At 39.2% G+C, this 22,257-nt stretch overlaps 2 protein-coding genes across 5 annotated transcripts in view; one reads left to right on the forward strand and one right to left on the reverse strand.

Moving 5' to 3' along the window:
• The window catches only part of SLC24A1 (solute carrier family 24 member 1), a 32,234-nt gene extending 24,235 nt beyond the window's left edge, over window positions 1-7,999 (forward strand). For 3 of the 4 annotated variants that reach the window (XM_090270797.1, XM_090270794.1, XM_090270795.1), the window contains 5 exons: window positions 89-168; window positions 3,098-3,805; window positions 4,495-4,584; window positions 5,839-6,005; window positions 6,932-7,999. In XM_090270797.1, the coding sequence (XP_090126923.1) occupies window positions 89-168; window positions 3,098-3,805; window positions 4,495-4,584; window positions 5,839-6,005; window positions 6,932-7,181 (1,295 nt within the window). In that variant the 3' untranslated portion in view covers window positions 7,182-7,999. The remainder of the gene's footprint in view (window positions 1-88; window positions 169-3,097; window positions 3,806-4,494; window positions 4,585-5,838; window positions 6,006-6,931) is intronic. The other variant, XM_090270796.1, reaches the window with a different exon arrangement.
• A 5,005-nt stretch (window positions 8,000-13,004) lies between these two features.
• The window catches only part of DENND4A (DENN domain containing 4A), an 85,571-nt gene continuing 76,318 nt past the window's right edge, over window positions 13,005-22,257 (reverse strand). Inside the window, exons 25-34 of the mRNA XM_090270798.1 lie at window positions 20,396-20,490; window positions 18,703-18,878; window positions 18,240-18,386; window positions 16,987-17,185; window positions 16,507-16,761; window positions 15,425-15,542; window positions 15,279-15,305; window positions 14,666-14,828; window positions 14,443-14,507; window positions 13,005-13,443 (exon numbers count right to left, since the gene is read on the reverse strand). Coding sequence (XP_090126924.1) covers window positions 13,307-13,443; window positions 14,443-14,507; window positions 14,666-14,828; window positions 15,279-15,305; window positions 15,425-15,542; window positions 16,507-16,761; window positions 16,987-17,185; window positions 18,240-18,386; window positions 18,703-18,878; window positions 20,396-20,490 — 1,382 coding nt within the window. The 3' untranslated portion in view covers window positions 13,005-13,306. The remainder of the gene's footprint in view (window positions 13,444-14,442; window positions 14,508-14,665; window positions 14,829-15,278; window positions 15,306-15,424; window positions 15,543-16,506; window positions 16,762-16,986; window positions 17,186-18,239; window positions 18,387-18,702; window positions 18,879-20,395; window positions 20,491-22,257) is intronic.

Consider the following 22,257-nt stretch of genomic DNA (forward strand, 5'->3'; position numbering starts at 1 on the left):
AAGCGGACAAGCCCACTCAGATCGGTCTCTGCCAGCTGCCCTCAAAACCTGGCACTCTTCTGACCTGTCCCATGTTTGTCCTTTAAAGAGGAGGAGCCCGCCAAGCTCCCTGCGGCCCCGGTCACACCAGCCCCTGTTCCAGACATCAAGGAGGACCCCGGTGGTCAGGTAGGCACAGCCTCTTCTCGGGTGGAGGAAAGGGAGAGGCCCAAGGAAGGACTTGCTGACCAAAACCCTCCCTTCCTGGGGGTCTGAAGTGCTGTCTGAGGCTCATGGCTCTGGGGAAAGCATGGTGAAGCTCAGATACCTCGTGGGACCAGTGAATTCACCACGACACCTTAGTGTGTGCGGATAATATACATGAGAATGTGCTGCCAACTGTCAATGCTCTGAAAACCTAAGCGACAGCAGTCAGCTTGACACACCAGGGGGAGGGTGGCGGGGCAGCCTTGGCCTTGTCCGCGGTGGGGCTTCCCGCGTCCTGACGCTGCTGTCTTCACAGCCTCACAGCCTCTTTCACAGGGCAGCAGCCAGACTGGACTTCTTGTCTCCATGCTCTTCCGCCTCCAGGCCTTGGCCCAAGTGACTGCCTTCCCTGGAATGCCTTCTCCCTCCACCCCGCTCTCCTGATCTCCCTGCAGGCCAGTGCAATGCCTCCTTTGCCACAAGCCTTCCCTGATCGCCCCAATCTGAGTGCCTACGGAACACTGGTCCCCTCTCGGCTCTCATCACTCCCTTCCCATACTCTACTTATGACCCTCTCTTAGTTCCCCTGCTAGCTGGTGAGGTTCCTGAAGGCAGAATCCAGTTCTGAGTCATGTCTGTCTCCAGCACAGAGAGAAACTCAGGGCACACGGCTGTGTTCAGTAAGGGTTGAGGGACTGGTAATAAATAAGCATTCAGTTGCAAGGTCCATCACTGTTTTTTTTTTTTTTTTTTTAATTTTATTTGACACCCAGTTGCACTCAATTATATCACATCCTTAAGCCAGCAATGTTGGGTTCAGAGCCTAAGATGTCTTCATGTTATTGTGAGTGTCCTGCGTAGGCCCATAATAGCCAGTTCCTCTAAAAGGGGGTAAGGGGAACCCCAGGGCAGGAAGTGAAGCTTGGTGCCATGAGGAGCTGGACCTAGGCTCTAGGAGGTATCCATGACCCTGGTGGCCTCTCACTCCATGTCCTGTTCTCCCTCGTGCCTCCTTGTGTGCAGGCTCTGTCACTGGGCCTCTCCTGGGAGCCTGGCCCCATTGGCTTCCTTATTAGCCTGCACAACCCTAAACTACTACCCCAGTTCTCCAGTCTACAGGGGGGTCAAACAGTGATGGGCTCCTAGTCAGAGAGGAGAGAGAATTCGTTCAAACCAGGTCACAGGCAGGGATCCAGCCTGTGTCTGGTCAGCTGTGGCAGGGACAGGTAGGGTGCTTTGACTTCAGTGCGGAAGAAGAGACTATTAGGAGGGACAGTTCTTAGAGAAGAGGGTCCAGACTGGGCACACACTCTAATACGTATCAATTTAAATGACTTATCATCTTCTCCAGGAAACCTTCTCTCCTGATGGAGCTGGGGAAGAGGGCAGGAACTATTTCAGACTAAAATCTTTTCTCTTCATTCCCAATTCAAAGCAAAGCCTCACAAACATTAATATTTGACTTCATCAGGCATTCTTAATCCTGGTTGCATATTAGAACAATTTGGGGAAACGTTAAAAAATGCCCAGGCCCCACCTTCACTCTATTAAGCCAGAATATCTGGAGTGGGTCCTTGGGCATGAATGTTTTTAAAGTCCGAGGTGGCTTTAATGTGCAGCAGAGTTGAGACTCACTGGGCATCCCTTGGGGGTTGGCCGTGTCATGAAATTTGATACAGAAAACATACTCCATGAGCACACAGCCCGGGCCATGTGTTCAAGGGGTTGGACAGCATGCTGTTATAGGTTAGTTGAGAGCCTAATCTGAGGACTCTCAGAGTCAATGGCTTTGGAGTGCGTGGTGTTAGTCCACGGTATCCAAACATTGGTCTGCACCAGGATCTGTTGGGAGTACTTGTGACCATGTTAACATAGATTCCTGGCTTCCAGTCCCAGAGATTCTAATTCAGTTGGTCCAGGTGGGGCAAGGAAACGTGCAATTCTAATAAGCTCCCCATGTTGTGAGGTTTTGGAGCCAAAGATCTCATTTGGCCTGGGCATTTACAAAACAGGGTAGGTTGGTGGTTAAGAGGCTGAGTTGGACCATCCATATTTAAATCCCAACTGCATCACCTATAAGCTGTGTGGACCGTGGGCAAGTTATTTAACTATTCTGTACCCTAGTTTCTTCATCTATCAGATGGGCTTAATTCTGTCTCTATCATAAATTAATTGATTCATAAAACATAGTAACTGCTAGCTATTTATTATACCACTAAGCATGATGCCTGGCACATAAAAACTCTCAAAAAGTAGGTATTATCATTATTTTATACATCTAAGGTAATAGTTTAGGAGTTTAGTGGACACAACAGTGTGATGTAACCACCAAAAGATATCATGCAACATTAATGGAAGCATAGTATCTAAGACAAGGGAGGTGATAATCCTATTAAACTCAGTGTAGCATTCTGTGTTCAGTTTTCAAAGCCTCCTCATGAGACGTAAGCTACTTAAGAGTTAGTTCACCAAGGTGGGGATGAGGCTCTAGGCCGTTGTATGGGGAATGACAGAAGGCCTGCATATCTTTAATGCAGGGAAGAGAACTGTCTCATGGAAGGGTGGGTGGTTAGCTTTGTTCTGTGTGTCTCCAGAGTAAACCTATACACAGAGGGTAGCTCCTTGACGTAAATATGATATGACTTCACACCAGTCAGAGTTGCCAAAGCCGACAGAGCTGCTTTAGGTGGTGAGTTCTCTATCCCTGGCAATGATCAAATAAAGACTAAACAACCACTGGGTAGGAATGTCATGAAGGGAATTTTGCTGAATAATTGCACTAGTTTCCTCTTCACACTCAAGTTTTAGATACATTCTGAGAGAGGGACAACAACAAAAATAATAGGAAGAAACTGGGAAGGAAAACAGGCAGAGAGGTTACTACATGTTAACCCGTTGCCTTTGACTGCAGGCAGGAGCTGTGGCCGGAGCTGAGAGCACAGGTGAAGCGACAGGTAAAGAGGTCGAAGTGCCTGGTGAAGGTGAAAATGGACAGCGAAGTGGAGGTGAAACTCAGCTAGAAGGTGAGGATGAAACTGAAGCAGAAGCAGAAGGAGACGATGAAGATGAAGATGAAATACAAGCAGAAAGAAAAGGAAATGAAGGTGAACTCCAAGCAGAAGGAGATGATGGTGAAGTGAAAGGTGATGAAGACGAAGAGCAGGAAGTCAATGCTGAAAATCAAGCTGAAGCCAAAAGTGATGAGAAAGGTACAGCTGGTGAAGGGGGAGGTGGTGGAGGTGATGGCGAAGATGAGAAGGACAGTGAAGCCCACGCAGAAAGAAAAGGAAATGAGGAAGGTGCAGGGGAACTCCAAGCAGCAGGAGAAGATGGCAAAATGAAAGGAGATGAAGGTGAAGAGCAGGAAGTCAGTGCTGAAAATCAAGGTGAGGCCAAAAGTGATGAGAAATGTACAAATGGTGAAGAAGGGGGTGATGGAGATGACAGTGAAGATGAGGAAGAGGAGGATGAGGACGAGGATGAGGATGAGGAAGAGGAAGAAAATGAGGAGCCTTTGTCGCTGGAGTGGCCCAAGACCCGGCGGAAGCAGGCCATTTACCTCTTCCTCCTGCCCATTGTGTTCCCGCTGTGGCTGACGGTGCCCGACGTCCGGAGGCTGGTGAGCTTGGCCAGCCGAACCCCAGGCTCACCATCCCCAGGGAGGCTGGGAGGTCTCTAGGCGTCCCACCCAAGGCTGGGGAGAGACAGGGTCAATCAGCTTGGCAGGACTCAACCACAAGGAGGATCTGGGTTAGAGTTTGCAGCTCTGGAGGGGACTGTGCACCCAGGGGAGACGCCAGTGGGCTTGTGAGGCCCTGGAATGGGCTTATTTCCACCATTATAAGCAATGTGAACTAGTCACTCCTTGACCCCTATCTCAGTATCTCTATTTTAATACAAGAATGATGCCACTCCCCACTCCATATTTCACAGGGTTACAAGTGCTATTTCTTCCCAGCATTCCTGTTTATAGGGAAAAGCTGGCTAGCCTACCCTACCCAAAGGCAGTCCATATTCCATGTCTGGGATAGGGGGTAGGGCAGAGAGTGGTTGCAGAAGCCAAATTAAATACCTAGATTGGTCTGCCTCCGGGGCAAGCAAATAGCTCTCTTCAGTTTGGCGATGCTGAACACCCTACTGGCTGGGCCCCCCTGGAGGCCACCAAGCCCATCCATGTGCAGCCCTCTCAGGGTCCCCACTGGGAACAGATTTCGGCTCAAACATCTCCAGCTCCTCTCCATCGATCCTCCAGCAGAGCTCATCACTTTCGCCTCTGCAACTTCTCTTTCTTTTTAAACTCTCCAACAGGAGTCCAGGAAGTTTTTTGTTATCACCTTCCTGGGATCCATCACGTGGATAGCCTCGTTCTCGTACCTCATGATGTGGTGGGCTCACCAGGTGAGTGAACAGCAGGAACTGAATCCTGTATCACAGATCCTGAGGACACTTCTGTCCTTCAGGGTAAATTTCCAGTATAGAGGGAATGGTGAGGACCAAGGGAGCTCGTACAGTTTCTATGTTGTTACAGGCAGACTTCTTCTTCCAGTGAATGTGGGGCTTTTCAAGTGTGGCTCTTCGGGCCTATATTCACACTGCAGCATAGAAGTGCCTCCACCCTTTGCCCTTGGCATCTGTATTCCCTGCTTTCTCTGTAATGCATCTCCACCTGGTGGATTGTACACACTCGGGAAAGCAAGCTCAGTTTTGCCTCCCCTCTGGCATTTAATCTGGCTTTTCTGTTCTACCTGGAATACATACAGTATTCTAGACCGCCCTGCGAAGTAGGAACCTTACATTTATTCTACACTCTTAAACCTATGTAACTTTAATAGCCTACATATACAGTACCGCAAAATCCCACGATATAGCAAAAAATCTGCGATAATTAGATATATTATTTATTTATTATTATTAGAAAGACTACTGTAGTCCCTCTCTATATGGCGGTTCACTTATCGCAGCCTCACTGTATTGCGGGATTTTTAAAAATATTACATTTAATTATTGCGGATTTTTTGCTATATCATGGGATTTTGTGGTACTGTATATGTATGTTGTTAAAGTTACGTAGGTTTAAGAGTGTAGAATGAATGTAAGGTTCCTACATAGCAGGGGGCGGGGGGTCTAGAACGTGATACCCATGGTAAGTGAGGGAACCCTGTACTGTACTGCACTTGGTACAGCGCTGGAATCGTTACCTATAGGCCCTTCTTCCCTAGGTGAGAGGGGGGTCAGTGCTGGGTTGCTCACACTTCTCTCTGCAGCCTTAGTGCCTGGCATACAGCAAGGTGCCCATGGTTCTGGGAATGAAAATGTAACATGAACAGATTTTTGGTGGGGCAGTTTAGAGGTAGAGGTGCTGTTGTTGGAGTGACAGTGACAGGTGATAGAACAGATGGACTTTGAGGCCAAGCTAGACAACAGCACATTCCCTGAAGCCTTGAGCAGGGGCCCCGTTCTCGCTATGGCCCATCTCTCCCCAGCTGCCAGCTCCGCTGCCACCCTACCCCACTCCAGCCAAGGGAGTGTGCTGAGCTCCATGGGAGGTGTTGGGTTTGCACAAAGTACAATAGTATGTGTTGGGTGCTTTGAAGAGCTTCAGATTTCCCACGTGCTGTTGCCATGATTTCTTATTACTTTACTGTTTACTAGGTCGGTGAAACAATAGGGATTTCTGAAGAGATTATGGGTTTGACGATCCTAGCAGCAGGCACATCAATCCCTGACCTCATCACCAGTGTGATTGTTGCTCGGAAAGGCCTGGGAGACATGGCCGTGTCAAGCTCTGTGGGCAGTAACATATTTGATATCACTGTGGGGTGAGTGGAACGTCTAAGGCATATTAAATAAGACTGAAAAACCTTGTGTTGGCTCTGTTCTCTGGTTTTCTGCTTCATTCATGATACATGGAATAAAAGGGCATTTATATTGTTAGTTTCCACAGGGCAACACAGTATCCTCCCTTCATTCATCACAGCCCGATGAGATAATAGAACTAAAAGGCTGCCTGAATGTAACTGACTGGAACTCACAGATGAATTGAAAAAATGAAGCCCATTAAATTCCATTACCAAATACCGCCAAATACCTCCTCACTGACCTGCAAGGTGGCGGAGGTGGGGTTGGGACAATGACTCATTTTCACTTCCTGATATTCCTGCTCCTTTGCATTTGGGTCCTGCCAGCTCTAAAGTCATTTTGTATAATAAGCAAATGTTGCGTCCTCCTGTGCCCATTCCTTTTCTCACCTAGTGTATTTTCATTTCCCCAGTCGCGTCCTGGACGTGAATGGTGGCTTTGGTTTCACGCATTTGAATGTTTCTGTGTATGTCTAGTTGGGGTGAGGAAAGAGCAAGGGGAGTCCTGATTGCTAAAGATTTTAAAGAAATGTTATCCTGAGCTGGGCCTTATCATAAGAGGTTAGAGATGAGAGTCACACATCAACAGGTCTAGGTTTGTCATACAGGAGTGATTTAGTGTCAAGAAAAAAACGCTCAGACCCAGAAAACTTCAGTTTAAATCTAGGCTCTCCTAGTTATTAGCTGTGAGTCCAAGGGCATGTAATTTAATTTTCTTAGTATCCTCATCTGTGAATGGGGCTGATATTTGCTGCTCTATCTCACAGATTTTTTTTTTTTTTAATGTGTGTGATAAAATAAGTGCTTTGTAAATGGTAAAATAGAGTTCAAGCATCTGGGATTATTTCAACACGAAGAGCACTCACATTATTTCTTTAATCTTGCAGCCTGCCTGTTCCCTGGTTGCTTTTCTCTCTTATCAATGGACTGCAGCCTGTTCCAGTCAGCAGCAACGGCTTGTTCTGTGCCATCGTCCTGCTTTTTCTCATGCTCCTGTTCGTGATCTCTTCCATTGCATCATGCAAATGGAAAATGAACAAGATCCTGGGCTTCACAATGTTCATCCTTTACTTTGTATTCCTGATAATCAGTGTGATGTTAGAAGATCGAATCCTATCCTGTCCTGTATCTGTTTGAGTCACTCACTGTTCCTCAAAATGGACATGGATCAGAAAACCGCACCAGAAGTTATTGTACCTCTTGTTACATTAATGAAAGAATGAACATGATCTGGAGCATGACCTGAGAGGCTGAGGCCTCTGGTGTGAATGTGATACAGGAGTGAAGGTTACCATTGGAAACACCTGCAGGTCATTGTGCATTAAGAATCTCACCTCAGGGGGTGGGGTTCCTACTCCTGACTGATACAGACAGCTGTCACATGCAGACCAGTAGAAGGACCCTTGGAGTCAGAGGGTTTTCTACGTGAGATAATTGAGGTGAGGGTTGGGGCAAGCACAATAAGACAAGCGCCCATGCTCACCGTTCCCTTATCATTCAAGGGCTGCTGATCCAAAAGATGCAGCTGTGGCCTGATTGGCCTTCCTGGCTCCTGCCCCAAGCATATGCTGCAATGTGCTGTCTCCTCTTTTTCTGTTCAAAAACATGAGGTTCTATCAGGTTGGTAATCATTACCGCTTAAGTTATTGGTGAGTTTAAAGAGCTAAGGCTATAGAAAAAAACTGAAATATATCAGAAATCAATTATCATTAGTAAAATGTGTACCAATATTTTATAGCTCAAAAGGATTACATTAGCTCTTATTGCATTTCTGAAAAGTGAAATTAAAATAAGCAATCCAAGAAATTCAGATTTGTAATTTGTCCTTGAATTGGAAGGCATGGATTATTAAGGGAAGGAAAACTACTCTAAGGGCTATTTAAAAATATGTACTTATTAGAAAATCCAAGTTAGTGTTGTCTCCATCAGGTGGTTGCCTTCAGGGATGAGACATTTAACCCTCAGGCCGCACGGCTCTGCCCTCCAGCATGTTCTCGCCACCAGTGACAGCTGCTCCTGGCGAGTGGCAAGGTAAGGGGTTGCAAGTCAGTAGAGGCAAGTCTGGTTTATAAAGTAAGAGACCCAGTGGGGCAGTGCCGTGTTTGTATGTTAACCCAGATAGTATTATATAGCGAGAAGATTGATTTCTTGTGTGGCTTACAAGCGGATGTTAAGGGCATTACAAAGGAGAAATCCCCCAAATGCTTAGCACAGTGGCAACACACGAGAAAAAAAGCATTACTCTTTCCAAGGAAGCTAGTGTAAAGGACACTTGTTTTAAAAAACTGAGTGGTTATTTAAACATTTCATGTGGAATTTGAAGTGTATGTGTATTAGATACCACTGCTTGCTGCTTTTACTAGCATCAAGTTAAGCACACATTAGAAATGAAACAGTTCTATGTCCCTGGTTTCAGAGCAAAGAGAGCTGAAGTGACTATCGGTTATGATGGTAAATACAGCTTTACTTACAAAACACGAGAGAAGACTAGAAGATAGCAGGGCAGATGTGATATGAAAAAAAAAAAAATCAAAATTTTGGTGTTGAAGGGCTGTGTTCAAAGTACTTGAGTCCATGATACATCCCTTAAGATGGCCTGGTTAATTTAATGGCCTCACTACCCAAGGATTCACATTCTTTGGAAACTATTTCTTTTCAATTTCAATAAATTATGAGTCCCAGTAGTGTTTTATTTTACAAACATGGATGGAGTTATCTATATCCTTAGGTGAGTGGGTCAGAAGCCTGGTGAAGAATATGAAATCATGTTCAAATTTCATGTTCTTAAATTAGTTACCCTCAGTCCTGGTGCTGGGGCACTGCCCAGTCCCCATTTGCCATGGCCTAAGACTAGGAGAACAGTCCTTACGGAAGGGAGATCCCAGTGCCAAGATGGGGGCCAGCCTGGTTTCTGCAGCCAGTTCCAGCCAGCCTCTGGGAATCCGCCTCCTCCCTGATGGCCCGGGGATCCAATGCTCTTCCCCAGAATGACTGAGTGGGGATTGAGGGACAGTGAAATGTTCTGCAATGATAAAGCACTGGAGAGTCACTTCATGATTAAAATCAACTCTAGTGCTCTAACAACCTTTTCCTGATTAGTGAGCTGAATTTCTGGCATTTCTCCTTGCCTAGAAAGAAGTTCTGATCACTTTCCACTATGACAGAAAGGGTCAAGTATATAAAATGAAAGTTGGGTCTTGATGGATGAGTAGGAATTCCAGGCGGGGGGTACAGAGGAGAAATTTCAGGGAAATGGAAAACTTATGTAACTTCTAAAAGATCAATTTGTTATGTTTGGAAATTAAAGTTTTTGTCATACATTTACAGATCTATAATTTATTAAAATTGTGCTGTTTTAGAGCTAAAGTACCATCTTAAAATATCAAGATAATGGTGAGATGGTCCTCTTATTTGATAGACAAAATCATCTGTATTGTAGTTCATTCATTCAGCCTAGGAAGTCTGAACTGTTTCCACAAGGGTGTCTTGAATTGGAAGACTGGCTGCATAGGTGACTTCTCCTTCATCCTCCATGAGGCTGCATCTTCTTTGTGACCCTGGCAATAAGTCTGGGTCAAATTTCTAAAACTGTGAAACCCTTCCTAATTTAATGGGGTAAGATTCTATAGTACCAGAAAAAAAGGCTAAATTCCAAACTTATGAAAATTGGCATATGTTTAAATGGTTGCTGTACATTGTGAACATTGTATTGCACTCTCATGAAAAAATGTTTCTGTCAAATTATAGGCTTGGCCTTTTATAACACTATTTACATCCTAATCATTATTTATTTAAAGATTGAGTACTAAAGGCATCCAGAATTGGAATTTAATATTTTGGGCAAAGTCTGGTAGAAACAAATGAAGAAATGGTTGACCTTATGTGCCAAAGAATACCCTTGGTATGACCCCTTTTTTGAGGGCAGATCCTGCTGCAGGTGGGACTAGTCTCTACGAAAGGTGCAAAGAGAGAGCTCATGATCAAGCTCTCTGTCCCTGGGGAAAGGGCCGCGTTAACTGTTATCAGAAGAGTCTGTTACCATCTCAGAGAATAAGTCCATCACACAGACTTCTTGAATCAGAGACAGAAATTCCTATAATAATTTGTGCACTGTTAATTTTCTAAACAAAAGTAATTAAGCCAGCAAATGTACTTACTTTGAGGCCAAAGGAATGGGGTAATATGAAGGGATAAAAGGAAGAGACCAAGTACTAAGGATATGAAGGTAAGTTGGTAAGTAGTTGCTAGAGAATTCAATTCTAAAGTAGAACTCAGTCTTGTGTCTAAACAAAGGGCACAGCATGCTAACTCCAGCACAAAGGTGGGCCAAGGGCAGCCTGCTCTTTCCCTTCCTGCTCTGCGATAAAGTGCCTAAAAGCAGCTTTCAAGTTCTAGTGGGAGAAATAAAAATAAAGGTGGGCAATCACACAGTACCACAAAAATGGGTATTTTCTTACTGTATACTAACAAAGTATTTAGAAATACAATATAACAGCCTTCTATATACAGCAGGCTAACACTTACTTAGTTGCACTAAAATAGTGCATAAAGTTAAAATAATTATTATCACCTAAATTGCTGAACCAACATTTTCAGGGGGCCATTTCTCTACCTACAAAAAAGGAAAGTCATTAGAAAAACTTATAATAAAATAGGCTGGTGGTTTTAGAATTTAAAGCTAAAAAATAAAAATAATTTTAAAAAGGAAAAGAAAAAGAACAAACAAACAAAAAACCCTAATCAGAAAAGACAAAAATCAGAACATAAACAGGCTGCATAATTTCCTACCTGTCGATAGGATGGAAAAATTGAATATTGAAATATGATATAAATGTGTGACATTCAAAACACAATGGAAGGAAGTAGTAAACAAGTTATACCAGGACAGAGAATGATTTATTTTCAACTATTAAACATATAAACAAAGCTAAGAATAAGAAAATAAGAGACAGATAATGTAGCAAAGGGTATTTCTCTCCAACACGTTTGACCGTGATTCTCCAAAATGTATGGTCAACAGAGAGAAAATTGGAGGAAAGTATGTATAAAGTTATTTTAAAGGATGATCTATATTTTAATTTTGTTTTGAGCAGAGTTTATCACTTCCTACTCATGTTCTAGGGTTTTTTAAAAGACTAAATTTGTGCAAATAATATTCCCTGGGGATTAAAAATAGGGGAAACAAAACTCAACCAAAAGCAGAAATAAAACTGTATGTGTTGGGGGAGGAGATACTAATTACATTCACTTTTCCAAATAAGTCTGAACCACAAATAATGGGCTTTACCTCATCTTTTTTGGTCAGATATTTGAAATGAATAAACTGTGGTTCATACTCTGTTAAAGATAAGGTCAACAACAGTGAAAGCTGTTCTTATAAGGGAAACAAACAAACAAACAGAATCGAACCCCAGAATCCTGTCTGGAGGGATGTTTGTGGCCAGTGCCAAAAGACTCACCTATCACATGTTTCTCACTTTGACAACTTACAAGTGATTTAGAAAACATAAGACTCACTTCGAATGTGAAACTTTGATTTGAATATTGAAAGATAAAACTAGAGTGGTATTTACAAAGGAGAGGCAGAGACATGTGCATAGCACCAGATTTTTCAAGTAACCAAGTTCAGCCCCAAACTAACTGAACTAAAATTTTACATTTTTTAAACTCTCCCCATTATTTCCCAGAGTAGAAAGCTGTGAAATGTTTCAGGTTGGTGATATTCACTAATGCTGTGAACTCAAAGGGTGGTTTTTCTGCAGCTGAACTAATTCTAAGTCTTAGGGCTTCACGGTATCCCCAGTCCAAATGTCCTGGACTTGACTGGCTTTACACACATAATTTGGGACCATCAGTTTTTTTTTCTTTGCAATTGTCTAGGGAATTCCTTCCTTAATGATAATGTGTGCAAACACACACATATACATCTTAAAAATCTATAAATAATTCTAACAGCCAAAGAATACTTTTCAGAAATTACCAAGAAAGTGATATAAGAAATAATGGGACTAAAAATATTTTTTAGAGTCTACTTCAGAGTCCGTCCATGGTGCTAAACATTCAATTTACTGTTTGATTTTTGGATATTTCTGGACTTTAGGTTCTATAAATTTAGATTCTAAGGCTTATTGCAAAAGCCCAGTTCCTCAATATGGGATATTCTCTCTGGCTTTACTTTGAGAGAGTTATTACTTTTCTATTTTGAAAATTTTTTTGAATATTTATATGTATATATAATATTAACAGAATATTCCAGGAGGTCATATTCCTGATAAATATAGTATAATGTGCATTATATTCAATATTGTAGATATTAAGGTTAAAATTTGGAGAAGGGTAAATTATCTGACATATTTTCCAACATAAGATTTATGTAGAATATTAAAATTCCAACTGATATTTGGCTTTGCAAGCTGTTTTCCCTGTGTACTGTATGTATCTATCAGCAATGGAGAGATTTTGGAACTGTGGCCTGCTGAGCCTAACACTGCAGAAGCAGACTTGGAACCTCTCGGGCCCTCCCTCCACAGGCTGCATGAGTCTGTCTCGGCAGCGCAAACCTTGGCCATGACTCACTGCCTGAAGTCAGGCTTAGGAGGGCTAACGCAAGTCTAGGGCAGCATGGAGACTAGCACTGACGTTTTTTAATCATTCTCCCAAGTAATAAAAAAAATAGAGATAGATATACATATAGAGATCCGCAGCTGTGCTAATTACTTCAAATAGCAGACAAGGAAAATAAGCACTTAATTGCTTGCTTCATAAGTTTAAGTTCATTTTAAGTTTGCTATATTAAGTTTAAAAATTAAAAAAATATCAACTTACTATAAACAATTTAAAATATGTATAATACAACTTTATGGTCAAAACATTTGACTAGTCTATGAAAACAGGAGATACTCTGACCCTATATTAGTTTGAGTTCCATACATGAGTTTTCAATATGTCTCATCCAAGAGAAACCATAAAACAGTTGTTTTATTTTATGGGAACTAATTTTGTTTAGGGATTTCCTCATCACAAAAATAATTACTTGTTATAGGGAAAGTACAGGGGAAAAAAAGGGAAATGAGAAACAAAGTGGTTCTCTCCCCACTTGTCACTGTTCCTTCTTAAAACATTCTGTACATAAGCTATATGGACATTCTGAACCATTTACAAATGCATTTTCAAAAATTGAAGAAAAAAAGTTTAGAGTCTAAAAGTGTTATTTTACACACTGACTATACAATACATATTAAAAGTACACACACGCACACATTTTATAGGTAAGGTTCTCCAAAAGTTTTTCGACATTCCATCACCCCAGTACTTGGCGGTCTATCACAGTTGTGTGTACTCTTGACTTGACTGGGCGTGAGACGATCATATGCCATCTTATATTCTTTATCAAATGCATCTGAAACATTTCATTAAGAAATAAAGGCATAAAGAAATTTATATTTGATGTTGACAACAATCAAGTTTTGTAATACTACAGAACTGCAAAGTTATAGGCCAAGAAGGAATCTTGAGTCCATTTCTGACAACTAAAGGACCACAGAATTTTAGAGCCAAAACATGGGGATGTTAAGAATCTATAGTATTTTAGAGCTAGATTGCAGACCAGTGGAATTTAAAGCTTTAATATGCCAACTTTTTAAAATGATTTTTCCCCAAATTTTAAAATTGTGATAAATATATATAACAAAATTTATTGTCTTAGCCATTTTTAACTATACAGTTCAAATTATACATTCATAATGTGCAGCCATTATAACTATCCATCCTCATAACTTTTCATCTTGTAAAACTGAAACACTATACCCATTAAAAAATAATTTCCCATTTTCCCTTTCTCCAGCCCCTAGCAACTACCATTCTACTTTTGTCTCTATGATTTTAACTACTCTAAGTACCTCATAAGTGGAATCATATAGCATTTGTCTTGTTGTGACTGGCTTATTTCACTTAACATAATGTCTTTATGGTTCATCCATGTTATAGCATATGTCAGAATTTCCTTCCTTTTCAAGACTGAGTAATATTTCATTGTATGTATATATATTTTGTTTAGTCATCCATACTTCAATGAATACTTGAGCTGTTTCCACTTTTTAACTATTATGAATAATGAACATGTGTACACGAATCTCTCTTTGAGATCCTATTTTCAATTCTTTTGAGTATATACCCAGAAGTGGAATTGCTAGGTCATATGGAAATTCTATTGTTAGCTTCTATTATTATTATTTATTATTATTATTAACAGTACCAAAATATCAAAGTATCTCATATCAAAAAAATCAGAGAAATAATTTTTCTAATATATTAATATAATATTAAAATAATAAAGACTACCAATATGAAAACTATACCATGATATATTAACATTACATTATATATTATGCTGAATTACCTATATCAATGTTTTCTCTTCCCAGTGCCACAAGTGAGAGAAATAGTATTTCTCTATATAAACTCCTAGGAGGGAAAGGAATGGAGAAGATATTACTATGCATATTGTCTATTTATTCTCGACAAAAACTTTTATGCTAACACAAGCATGAGATATTCTAACAAATTACTAAGGAAACAATATGAATATTCTTAGGGGAACAATATTTAAGATAATGACTTACCTCTGTCTTTTAAAATGAGGACATTTATTCAGTGTCTCTAAAATCTGACTCATTGGTCCATAGACATCATTCATTTTAATGCTTTTTACCATATTTTTCAATAGTTCCTGGTTAAATGAATTATCACCTTTTTGCAATAACTGGACCATTGGATATTTTTGGGCTGTAAAAGAATAAAAGAGAAGATAAAGGAAAATATTCTTTGTAGAAAGGAGAATGTAACTAAGCAGCAACTGATGTTATCAAAGAAGTTACAAAGCACTAAAAATAAGTTAAGGGCAATAGATAAAGGAATAGAAGTCGAAGAATGAAGAAAGAAAAAATGGGAAAAATGACACAAATCATGATAAAAAATAAAAATAGGCCTAAAGCTTTTTGTGGCTTTGCAGACAAAAACAAAAAATACTGTTTTCCTTAATGCAGCCCCTGGGGGAAGTTCTACATCAGCAGCTTGGGATGGAAACAAACAAACAAACAAAAGCAAAAAGAAGAAATTGGGATAAGCAATGTGCTAAAAGCAGAACTCTACAAAACATAACCCCTCCAGCACACGTACAGCACTACTAAAAAAAAAAAGGAACCCTTGACTAAAAACATCAAACTTAACACTCACTCTCAAACAAAAGAGTACGATTTTGACCTGTAAGACAAAAAGTAGTACAGTAAAATACAAGTCAGTTATATATTAGTTTAGGCTATTTAAAGTAAGCAGAGATTAATCTCCTAGGAACAAAGCTAGCATTCTATGAGCGCACTCACTGTGGGCGTTCCAAAGGATGTACAAGGGTTGTCCCGGATCCTGATGTAATTTCATATTGTCCCATAACATCTGTATCAAAACATATTTACTATCTTCAGACATACAGTGGCGGGGAATCTGTGTTGAAGAATAAACAAGCATTCATTAATGATCCTCAATAATGTTTTGTAAATATAAAGATTCTTATAAATATTTTTTAGGATGTATGTGTGCAAGAGAAAAAGAGAACAGGAAATGACTGGTTTGTACACATTTTATATCGACTGAAGGAAGATGGGCTGAGGTGAGAATCTAATGATCTCTAAAGTAAAGTGATCTCTACCCTAAAGTAGATTTTACAAAGTACTGAGATCAATTAGAAAGGGCAGCATGAAAGGTTAATCTCTATCAGCTTATGACCAAGGTTTCCAACAAAAATAAACCCAACATCCCCATTCTACATCAGTCCAAGCCCTAGCGCAGATAATCTGACTGAGTTAATTTCTGGTCACTCATTGATCATGTACTGAAAATCCAAAGCATGTCCACAATCATGAAGTATAAGAAGAAGACAAAAGTTCCTGCACTGAGAGATCTTGCTATTTAGTGGTGGTGACAGCATATGAAAAAGTAAAAAAAACTTTTACAGAACATATTAAAAATACAAATGAACACAAAACAAATTGATTACCTAAATGTTAAGCAAAAACTCAGAGTAAAGGAATGAAGAGAATAACAGCACACGGCTGCAGTACGAATCAGAGACATCCTCCTAAAGAAGTGCTAGGTTTGTTTTTGAAGGAGGTGTGAGATACAAGTGGGGCTAACTCACAAACTCTTCTCATAAGAGTCATTTACAGATTCTTGAGGCTATAGCAAAAATGCAAGGCCATTGTATATACATTTCACAAGAAGGCTAGAAAACAAGACTTAGGCTATAAGAAGAAAATTATTTGTAAACACAATCAGAACAATCTCATTAATCTAATGATTAAGATTGTTATTAAAAATAGCATAAACACTACACTTTTGTCATTAGAAATATGTAAACATTACAATGGTGACAACAGCATTGCCTTTTAGTTAACATTTACTCTCGTACCTTTGAATACTTGTTACAATGCTCAGAAGAAAGAATCAATCCAGGTAAGTTACTGGGTAAGTCAAGACGTCTAAAATACCACACCAGGTTCCAAAACACAATTGGATGATGGTCCACAAAGTCTGCAACTGTTATTGCATGATCGCCTTCATTTTCCAATAAGCTTTCAAGCTCCTTCCATACCACTAAAGGACTAAGATATGGGACAGTGATAGGATCTGGACTTGGGAGGTGCCATTCTAATCCTAAAGAATCCTGTTGAATAAATAAAAACCATAAATGATAAATATAAGATTGATGATACTAAGTCATTAAAAAAAATTCCTGTCAAGGAGTTCCATGTAAGTATAATTGTATCACTGGACAAAAGACTCTTCTTGACAATAATAAAATTAAAGCTAATAAGGCTGTTTAAGACAAAGTGAACAAAATCATGTAAATTATTAATGTCCAAAATTTTAAAACCACCAAAATACATACTGTAGCTCCTTGTAAAGTAGTTGGCAGACTGCCGGTAGGAATGAGCTTCTGCCCTCCAGTGTCTTCCTTATCCAAGGGACCGTAAGTACTGACACTCCTGGCCATTGGAAATATTGGACATTTTGATAGAGCTGTCTTTGATCTGTCAGCAGGGATCTGAATACTTCGGGCATATGTGTTTTCCAGTAGTTTAGATTTGCTTGGGCATCAAAAAAAGAAAAAAGCATATCATTGTCTAGACTTACTTCATTTCCTCTAAAAAGATCATATTCTTCTCTTTAGCATCAGAGCTGGACATAGCAAAATAAATCCAAGGAACTCAGGCTTCAGCTGGGAAAAAGGATACATTTCAAAGTAGTCTAGTCATGTTAATTTTTCTTTTTATCCAGTGAACTTTAAATATTCAAGAGTCATTCAAGTATTCAAAACATTTAGTGGACAACTGTTATACAGCAGGAGCCACAGTAGGCCCAGAGGATACAAAGCAGAGAAAACAGGCATCTATTCCTTCAGCTAGTGGCAAGGGAGATTCCCACCTATTCACAGGCTAGAGGCCCTCAAAGAAAAGGTTACAGCAGACTTGTGATGAAACAGTGCACACACAGATTTGCAATTTTGCTGCCTAAGCATTTAGGATTAAATAGGTCATGTTAGCCTGCCTGTACTATGCAGGCATTTTCTTTTGCACATGCAGTTAGCAATATGGTTTCATCTGCTCAGCTATCTATATGATATATTTTGACACTTCTCCAAAATGAAGTTGATTTATGCATTTGTTTTTAACGTAGATTTACTTATATTAGGCTTACTGTATAAGTCTTACTTTAATTTTACAGTTCCTTTATCAGCTCCAAAAGTTTTCTTAGATTATTAAATATTTCTAAGTAGAAAATTAAAAATTCTAAAATAGTAGTACTGACTTAATTCCTGAAGAGATAGAGACAAGAGAGTGGTGTTCATTACAAACTTCAAGTGTTCTACAAAATTTTTACCTTTAAAATACTAGTAAACATTATTATATATGAATTATGCAGCCTATACCCTGGGAATTCATAGAGCATAAACTATAACTGTTTAAACATTTAGATTGTTAGATAATTTTAATACTGTTTTACTTAGAAGTAAGAATTTAAGATTATGAATCTATTATACATAGAAATTTAAACCTTAAAATGGTCAGCTAACTTTTGCCATTATCAAAAATATGTATTAATATAAATTGTTAAAATATAGTTCCTCATAATCATACTCACCTATTTAAATCAAAATTCCCTTGAACAGAGATAACAGATGTGTCAAGACCAGAGGCTGATGTTGAGATACAAGGCTGCCTTGTCTGACTTGAAAAGGAGGATGGAAAACGCATATTTTCTGTAGATGGACTTGACTTCAAAAAGTATCTGTAATGTGAATCAAAGGAGCTTATTTAAAAAGAGAGATTTTAGCCCTGGCCAGACAGCTCAGCTGGTTAAGAGCATCGTCCTGACATGCCAAGGTTGTAGGTCTGATCCCTGGCAGGGCACATATAAGAGTCAACCAATGAATGCATAAATAAGTAGAAAGACAAATCAATGTTTCTCTCTCTCTCTCTTTCTCCCCTCTCCCTCCCTCCTTCCTTCTCTCTCTTTCTAAAATCAATAACTAAAAATTTTTAAGAAAGAGAGATTTTAGGAAATGTAACCCTTAAACATGAAGGAAAAAAGCATAAATCATTACCTTCCAGGCCGTCTTAAATCTCTTATTTCAATATTCAAAAATGGCAAGAAAAGATTGCCACAAAATGGGCATGTAGTGTTGAGATTTGAATCATCCGCTGTCCAGCCAGCCATGATTTCCTCATCATGGACAAGACAATCACAAGTTTTACACCGAGAACAGCTTGAGATGAGAACCTGTGGGAGGAAATGGCACCGCATCAAGTAAGCTGGCTAGTGCATATTATAAATTAAAAACTAGTTCAATTCATAAATCTACTGGGAAACTAAAACTCAGAAGGATTCAGAAGTTACAAACAAAATGTAACTACAATCAGTACATTATATAATATAGTAATTGTTAACTATTTCAGCTAAGTCTATTCTAAAATTTTTGCCTGAAAAGGAAACTTGCATTTAACCGAGCATTTTTACTATTATAATTACCATAAAACCTGCCATGGTTTTATTGATGGAAAAGTAAATCAAAGCATTAATTTGTTACTACTGAAAATAAGTATTTGTAATTACATATGTATTACAGATCTGTGCTGTTCAAAGTGTGGTCAGCAAATAAGTGTTGGTCCACAAACTCTTATTGGTTTGTGATGAGATAAGTAAAGAAATTGAGAAGATGACTTAGAAACCTTTAAAGTAATCTGTCATTGCTATAACATCTAAGTGTGTGATCAATATATTTTACAAGCCCTGGCCGGGTAGCTCAGCTGGTTAGAGCATTGTCCTGATATGCCAAGGTTGCGGGTTTGATCCCCAGACAGGGCACATGCAAGAATCAACTAATGAATGCCTAAATAAGTAGAACAGCAAATTGATATTCTTCCCTCCATCCCTTTCTCTCTTCCCCTCTCTCTAAAATCAATAAATTAAAAAAAAATTAAAAAAACATTTTATAAGAGTAACAGTCATGACAGATCGAAAATTAAAAAAACAAAAACAAAACCCATATAAAACCCTGGTCTGTCACTACAGACAGTTTAAGAAATGTTGCTGTAGGTAAATATAAAGTGTTTTTACAGTAATAAAACATAGAAACTCCTGAAGTCATCAGAAACTTTGTGAATTGCAACATCAGTACTCATCATTTATTTTTCAGCTGCATACAAATTTATTTTCCAATTTTTTCCAAATTAGTGTGAAATACCAATAACACTCACAAATGTATTTGAAAGCAATTTTTACCCAAAAATTAGGGGGAAAAAATATTAAGGGTAAAAAAATAACTTGTCCATTGTAAGAAAAGAGATACGGCACATCCCGCAGATATTTACATCGACTGATACAAAGAATGAAAAACATGATGGAAAAAGTTACCCCAAATGCCAAATCTTATCTCTACCCTCGTCAGACAAGTGTGCTTGCACAGCAAAATTGGTTATAAGTGTTTAAGATTTAAAATAAAAATACAAAGAGAACATATACATAGCAAGGGATAAATACAAATGTTGGAAATGAAAATGCTTTTCTATGTTGATGAGTCTCAAAGGAAGCACAGAATTTTTCTAATTAGAAGTAAAGTAGTATGTCTTCAATAATCTAAAATACTGGATACTTTAAGTTTATTCAGGAGCAACATGCATTCTGAAATTTTCAGGTGCTATATATTTAACATTTTATTACTCTAAGACCATCAATACTTAAGCAATGTAAATTTCATATAATAGTACATAAAAATGCCCTTTTGATTAAGATTGTACCTCCATTGCATAGTTCTGGAAGAGATTTGTATTACTTGTGTTGCAGGAAGACGCCACCTCTGATTTTCCAGGTAAGGCAAACTTTGACAGGGATCCTATTCATTATTAAAAAACAAAGAGTAAAACCATTAACATTGATGAGAAAGGATGAGAACACTGATAAAATGTCCAACTCTTCTATTCAAAATATTAAAGGTAATTTAAGAAAAAGACAAATAAACAATGCAAACGTGTTTCCTTCTGCTTGGAGTACAAGCCTAAGGATGTGCGCTCCGAGTCTTGCGCTTCCCACATGCTAGGTGTGTTTCTCCTTCGTTTGCTTATTAAGCACTGTGTGTGTGCAGACCAGAGGACATTCTAGTTGTTTGTGTTCTTCCATGCTTAGAATACAAGGAAGTGTTTAGTTCTAAGGTATAAAAAGTATAAAATCATGAAAGGATCTTTCAGGATATAATATAATCCTGCTCTTAAACACCAGGGAAGAGTTTCCAAGCATACTCTTGGGAGCAATGGGATATTAGTAGGTATTAAAGCAACAACAACAAAAAGAGGATTTCTGTGGTCAAATCAATTGCTGACAGTGACTATATCTTGTTAGTAAAACTGGAGGTGATCTATACCTTCTCTATACATTTTTTCCCAGTAGTTACTCAATTTTATGAATAAGTACTGGTATTTTAATAGATAAAAAGTAAAGGTCAAAAACGGTAACGCTATAAATTACCAGTTCACAAGAAAGAGGATAGGAAAACATGTGAACCACCACCATCGGGGTGCAACCAGCATAATCCAGACTAATGACCTGATTGATTCAGCACATAAATGGCAAAGGTGGGATGGGGGAGGGGGAGATGACAGCTTCAAAGCTATCCCAGCCCTGGGCCCTGCCGACAGAGATGTAGAGAGGCAGAGAGAGAGCTGACGCCTCACATCACCCTTTAGATGCTTAGGGCGGGTGGGAGTTGTAGTTCTAAAGCTATTTCAAAGTTGCTTTTCAAAACCTCTATTTGCCTGGACTAATTCAGTCATTTGTGTGGGCACCTTTGTATATAATTAATCATCAGCAAAAAATGAATACTCTATTTTAACAAATATGAGTCAGGTTGTAAGCTAAGGATTTTTTTTTTTTTTAAATTCTGAGGATATTTTTAGAGATTTGAGGGGAGAGGGGTGGGGAGAGAGAGAGAGAGAGAGAGAGAACCATCAATAGGTTGCCTCCTATGTGTGCCTTGACTGGGGAATCAAACATGACGCTCCATCCTAGCCACCAGGCCAGGGCATTAGCTAAACTTTATTTGCTTAGCACACCAAACTATTCTTCTGTTATAAAGAAAAAGAAAAAAGGAGGGAGGAGAGCTAATTATCTGATTTCTTCAAAGTGGGGGAAAAAGAGGGAACAAAGAGAAAAGGGAATTAATAGACATATCAACCAAATGCAACAAGTAGACCTTTTCTGGATCCCAATTTGAGCAAATCAGCTAAAAAAGCTTTATGGATAATTGTGAGAATTCAAACTAAGTAAATATTTAATATAAAATGTTACACAGTAACTAGTATCACATTAGAAAATACAATGGTTGCCTTGGCCAGGTGGCTCAGTTGGTTGGAGTGTCATCTTGTACTCTAAAAGGCTGAAGGTTCGATTCTCAATCAGGGCATATACCTAGGTTGAGGGTTCAATCCCCGATCAGGGTGCAGACGGGAGGCAATCAATTGATGTTTCTCTCTTACAGCAATGTTTCTCTGTCTCACTCTGTCTCTGTCTCTCTTTCTCTCTCTCCCTCCCTCCCTCTCTTCCTCTCTCTCTAAAATCAATAAACATACCCTTGGATGAAAATTAAAAACAATACAATGGGATTACA

Source organism: Furipterus horrens, unplaced genomic scaffold (assembly GCF_987537825.1).
Source record: "Furipterus horrens unplaced genomic scaffold, mFurHor1.1.pri manual_scaffold_3, whole genome shotgun sequence".
Lineage (NCBI taxonomy): Eukaryota > Metazoa > Chordata > Mammalia > Chiroptera > Furipteridae > Furipterus > Furipterus horrens.